General features: G+C 40.1%; 1 protein-coding gene across 1 annotated transcript in view; it reads right to left on the reverse strand.

Moving 5' to 3' along the window:
• myl1 (myosin, light chain 1, alkali; skeletal, fast) overlaps nt 1-2,709 on the reverse strand; it is a gene marked incomplete at its 3' end in the record, with an annotated part of 5,105 nt that extends 2,396 nt beyond the window's left edge. The window contains exons 1-3 of the mRNA XM_024286716.2: nt 2,477-2,709; nt 1,935-1,962; nt 688-831 (exon numbers count right to left, since the gene is read on the reverse strand). Of these exons, the coding sequence (XP_024142484.1) occupies nt 688-831; nt 1,935-1,962; nt 2,477-2,602 (298 nt within the window). The remainder of the gene's footprint in view (nt 1-687; nt 832-1,934; nt 1,963-2,476) is intronic.
• Between the last annotated feature and the right edge of the window lie 3,293 nt (nt 2,710-6,002).

Below are 6,002 nucleotides of genomic sequence, written 5' to 3' on the forward strand. Positions count from 1 at the left end.
TTTACATGAACAATATCTTCATAGTGACGCATGAATCTATTCATGGATCCCTGATAGAGTTTTTAATCAGCTAATGAACATTTTTTTTAAACAAATGTAAAGCTAAATGTGCTTTCTACTGAAAACAGAGCACATGTGAGCATTTTTGACTTCAGAATTCCTCAGTTTTCCACAAAAAACAGACAAAAATAACCTTTTTCATATTAGAAATGAATGCAAAGGGTTCTCCTAAACAATCTCAAACACAGAAATGTTTGAGGAATCCAAGGTTAACATTTGCTTCTTGCATTGATTTCGTGCATTGATATTTTTGCAGCCTTTTAACCTTTTTTCTGTGACAGAATTTACTTTTTTGTTATATTAGTATGGTTTTTTTTCACAATGTTAACCTCACGTCAAAGTAAATAATCTCGCAATATTATGTGTTAAATAATATTCCTCTGAACTTTGGCACTAAACCTTTTGAAATCAAACTAGTAATGATTTCCTGATACACTTTTAAATCTAATTGCAATGGCCTCGTTACCACTTTATCATTTTTCTAACTGAAAAAGCTTTAAAATATCAGTATTTTTTACTTTTAGGATCTTTTTTCACCCATATTTTAACTTTATCATCACTTTTAAAATGATCAAAGCACAGAAAATGTTTAAAGTTTTTAAAGTTTTTGAATGCAGTAGCACCTACCATCAGCGGAGGGGTTCCCCAACAGTTTGTTCACCTCCTTGTTGGTGGGGTTCTGACCCAGAGCGCGCATGATGTCGGCGATCTGGTTGTATGCCACCTTGTTGTCACCCACCCTGTCGAAGAGTCCAAAAGCCTCCCTGTAGTCTGAATAGACAAAGAATTGGATGACCTAAATAATTCACTTTTCACAGATTTTGATGACTATGTGTGACTCAGTTGGAGCTGTATGACTCAATAGTGAAGCAGATGGAGCATTTTAAGCCTTTATCAAAGGTATTATGCTTTTTTCTCCTATGTGGGAGGAAAATAAATGATTTTTTGTAGTGTAGAACAAAATTTTGGTGTTAAAAATGTTACTTCTGTTGGATTTTTTTCATTTTTCCTGCTATAACATTGCAGTCAGATTACTGTTTTCTTTCTAGCAATGATGAAAACTAACAGATTTGGTCTTTAAAGTTTGCAACGGTTTGCCTTTCGTCACGCCTGCCAGCAGGTGGAGGCAGTTACAAACTGTCAAGGGGAACACAAGACATCTCAGGAGGTATTATTGGCTGAATGGACTGACTCCTGTTGAGCTCCATCAGCCCTTGTACTATTTCTATCTCAGCTGTCTCCTTCTCTCACCACGGGGCTATGGGGGCTCTTTTAAAAGACCACCTTGGAATTGATAAACATAGCTGAGAATATGAACCCCCTCCTTTTAAAGGCAAGGCTCCCTGTGGGTCGCACTGAGTTAAAGTAGGGAATGCTGACTGCGGTGTAACAAGCAGCCTGCTCGGCGACAGGCAGAGCAATCAGCGGCACACAGGTGGCCGTTTTTGTCGAACGCTGTCATTCTATTGAGCCTAGAGTAAATAATTTCACTTTTTATTCACTAAATTGATTAAATCAACTATGACTGATCTTTTTTAAGTCAGAACCTCTGATCGCCTCAATATTTCCTAATGCTTTTCAACACTATCTCCTTATATTTAAAGGTGATCAAGTTCATCATTTCTTTCAATCAACTATTTTGAATCCTGCGTCATATTTATCCTCAGATCTTCAAAGACATTTGATTTTCTGCTGGCATGTCTAAACACTTCTGTCTTAAGCACGTCAGAACTATTGTTCATTTTCAGGCCTCCTCTCCAGTTTAGAGACTTTGAAAAAGGTGATTAACGCAATGACAGCACAGGAGATGAGGGAGGAAGCTGTGGTTTCTGTGTGGTTGTGTGATTGCAAAAGGTGGGAGGCAAAGTACATACCTTCAACCTGGTCTGGGCTGAACTCTACCTACAAGCCAATACAAAGCAGCCGTGTCAGTATAAAATATACAGAGCGGCAGGTTCGATTTTTAATGTGTCATTAAAACAAAGCAAACATTTCCCTTCAAAATAAAACCCAACATGCCAAACTCTATTTAACAAAACTGCAACATGTTCAATTTGCATATGTGGGGGCATTGAGGGGGGAGGGCAGGGGCATCTTTAGCTGCATTAACATGTCCACATTTGGTATCTGTGTGCATTAAAGGGGAACAGCAGTCACCCCTGGCTGTCCAATCCTGAGGAGAGCTGGGTGGGGTTACAGGCCATGGAGAGCTGTCCATGGTTCTGCTGCCTTTCTGATGAAGCATCAGCTTAGAGATGCTCACATGAAGGTGTGAGTTCATTGAAAGTCCTCACCAAAATGTTTTCCCCTAAAATCAAAAACTAGAAAGAGGCGCAAATGCCTCCTAGAGTCATGCACCTCTGAGTGGAAGCATCCCCATGCCCCCTTCCAAAACATGCCTCCACGGTCTTTGTACCTTGACGGCGGACAGGTCGATGGCGGGCGCCGCAGCGGGTGCGGGGGCTGGCTCGGGTGCCGGTGCCGGTGCGGGTGCGGGCTCAGCCTTCTTGGCGGGAGCCTTAGGGTCCTTCTTGGGTGCCATTTTTTCAACTTATTGTAGAACTAGTTTGGCCCAGCAGCAAAGACAATTCCCGGTTCGGGTGACACTCAAGGAGTGGTGCACAGAATGGAGGGGACTCGGAGCAAGAAAGCGCCCTCTGGGCGTATATATATGAGGCTATTTTTCCTCTTGCCCCGCGTCAAGGCTGCCCCCGAGTGAGGATTGGATAGGGGGTGGGAGGGTGTGCGTGCGTGGATGTGTGGAAGGGGTCCGGTCTAAACATGGAATATAAGGTTGGAGGTCAGGGAGCGTTAATTCACGCCACATAGCTCTAATCAAAAGCGAAAACACCGGATCGAGGCGCGGAAGGTCAGCTGCGTCTCCTCCAGAGCGCGCCACGGACGCACGGCGGTGCGCGTCCTGACGCATGAACTCCATCCATCCGGCCAACGTGCCATAAAAATATGATCTTTACTTCAAATTTTTACAAGTTTTGTCATCAAATATTGTTGATAAATTACATAAATTCACCAACTGTCTGTTAGGAACCAGCAGAAAAGGCTGTTTTTTTAAAGGACAGACTCATCTGTGGATGGAGTTCATAAACATTAGGCATCATGTCTCATATTGATTTCATGGGAATGTGTTGATTAAATATTATGACTTTAAGCAAAACCAACTGATGGGTTTGACAATAAAAAAGCTGCAAAAACTCTGAAAGTTTTAATTAGAGAAAAAATCAAACTAGACTTTCAGAGCACACATGTGTCTTTTGAATCTGCTAACTGCATGTGGTGCAGCACAAACCTGTATACAGTTTGTGGTTCTGTGGGCACCACCTCCACCACCACCACCCTCAGGGCGGAAGTGACGCAGGCAGACAGAGCTCCAGAGCAGCTCTCAGCTGCTGATGCCAGTAACTCAGCCAAGGCTAAGAGTGCAAATTCTGTCTCCTTAATTCTCGTCTATATCCGTCTTCCAGGCCCAGCGGTGCAGCCCCACCTCCTCCCCATTCCTGACCAAGATGACAGAGCTCAGTGACGAAGGAGCTGCAGACATTCTTTCACCCCTTCTCACCCCAGTGCACACACACACCCTCCCACCCGTTTGCTTTCTCTGACCCTATATCTCCGTGAGGGTATACGCCAGAGAAAGCCTCAGTCCCTTAGCTGTCATCTGAGCTCACCCCTGGCACCGCACCGCATCTTCTGTCTCTGACTTCCCTTCACTCCCTCCCCCAGCAGAAGCTCTGCTCCAGATCTTGCACCTGTGCTGCGGTTCAAACTGAGTTCCACTGCAGAATCTTAATGGATTCAGCAGCATGTGGAGAGGAGCTTTAATAAGACGTGATGGCAGGTCAGCAAATGAGAGCTTACAAAACAAAACCTGCAGAAATGTCCTTGTAGGTGGAAATCTCAAAGTACCTTTTTAATGACAGTTTTGCTAGGAAATAAGAGTTCCTGATACAAGTAGTAGCATAAACTCATCCAAACATCCATGTTCAAAGTGTTTTGCTCATCAATCTGATTGGACAGGTTTGTACATTTGAGCACAGGAGGGCTCGTGGCCAAAGAGAAAGACGTGCTGGAGGAGTGAGCTCAGATCTTTGAGGAGAACAAAGGGCTCCGCCTGTTTATTGCAGGACACGCCAGTGATTTCTCAGGGTCACATTGTGCGGCATCCTGTGGTGAGCACAACTGCTGTTTGAAGCACTTATACATTCAAACTCAAGAGTCACGTCTCATTATTTCCCTCATTTTCTCCTGCTGTTCTATTAAATTTGGTTAAGATTTTGGTAGTTTTATTGTAGGGAAATGTAAATTATGTAGAAAAACTATTTCATTTTATGCTAGTTAGTGTCTCCCCCTCCAAAAGAATCCTTGTGGTTAATTCTGACAAATTTATCTGACAAATACCTGCTTCAATCACCTTTTTCTCAGGCTTATCTCATATTTTATTCTCAATTTTTACTAAATATGTTTATTCTGGAAAATTGTGAAGCTTTAATTTGATAGCATCAGAATGTCAGCGAAAACTTTAACATCATTGTTTGCTTAAAAAGGGGCTTTTGTAAAAGTTTTCTGAGGTTACAAACCTGTTAAATTAACTTTAACTTTATTTTATTTGACATTTTTGTAAATGCACTCCCAAATCTTTAATTTTATTTTGCTTACAGGGGAAAAACAGATAAAAGGGACAATAAGAAGCTCAAACTGTTAAAATAGAAACAAGTTGTGAGGATTATATCCTTCTATTTGTCAGTTGTATGTCCTTTGGTTCTTGTCATGTTCTTTTTCGTTTTCCTCCTGTCAGCTGTCAGTCACATCAGGTTTAGCTCGATCCTCTTTTTCCTCCCTTTTGTTGCTCCCTTATTCAATTATGTGTTATTAACTGTTAAATATTCTGCCACCAACCCTTATTTTATGTATTTTGGGTCCTAAACCTACAGTTCTTGTCTTAAAAAAACAAAAAAACTGTAGATATGATGAAAAATACAAATAAAACATGTTGTAGTTAAAAGGCATAAAAGTCAATGTAAAGGATATTCATTTTAAAAAGTATGTCATTTTTTTCTTTCAAATTGAAATAGTGTTATAAATTTTACACTGAAAAAAATGAATTGTTTCAAGAAAATGTGTCTAAGCTTCCGTCTTGCAAATAAATAAATCTTATCACAGAGTTTTTCAAAAGCTGAAAACCATAATCTTAGTTTGAGAAAACATCAGTAAGTGACTAGAATTTATTTCTAAAAGTAAGAATTCCTGGTAAGACCATTTCTTTACCCCATTGGCAGATATTTTTTGCTTATTTAAGGAAAATCTGCCAATAGGGTCAAACATTTTTGACTTATTTCTAAGTGGGAGGGGGGTGCGTAAAATTAGAAAATCCAACAACTTATTATTACTTTGCAAACATTTACGAGATATTCGAGAGAAACCAGCAATATGTGTGTCAAATCAGATTTTCTGAAAATATATATTTTTTTAAATCAGGACATATTTTTTTTTTACTGCATATTAGTCATTTAACACATCAGACTGAAGAATGCAGGTCATCTACTTTGAAAACTTAGGTTATGTCTGAATGTTTGAAATATGTCTGAATGGCGTTTGCCATTTTGTTGTGCTGTCTGAATCGAATTCCAAATTCGAGTGCCCTTGAAATTTCCCAGAAGTCTTTGTGAAAAACCAAATGCTCACTACAACAGCGGATGCATGCTGATACAAGGTGATGAGTGGAGCGTGGCGTAAGATTCCACAATGCATTGTGGTCAAACAATTTTTGTGAAAAAAATGTGTTTAAATGTAATTTTTTTATAAACCATCCACACTTTCATACTAAGAGCATAATAGAGTCATAAATAGACATCATATTGATTAGATTTTCACTTAGTGAAATCAGTGCCGTCATATTTGGCGTTTAAAAAAATTGAACGAAAAGT

The sequence above is a fragment of the Oryzias melastigma genome, linkage group LG21, assembly GCF_002922805.2.
Source record: "Oryzias melastigma strain HK-1 linkage group LG21, ASM292280v2, whole genome shotgun sequence".
NCBI lineage: Eukaryota > Metazoa > Chordata > Actinopteri > Beloniformes > Adrianichthyidae > Oryzias > Oryzias melastigma.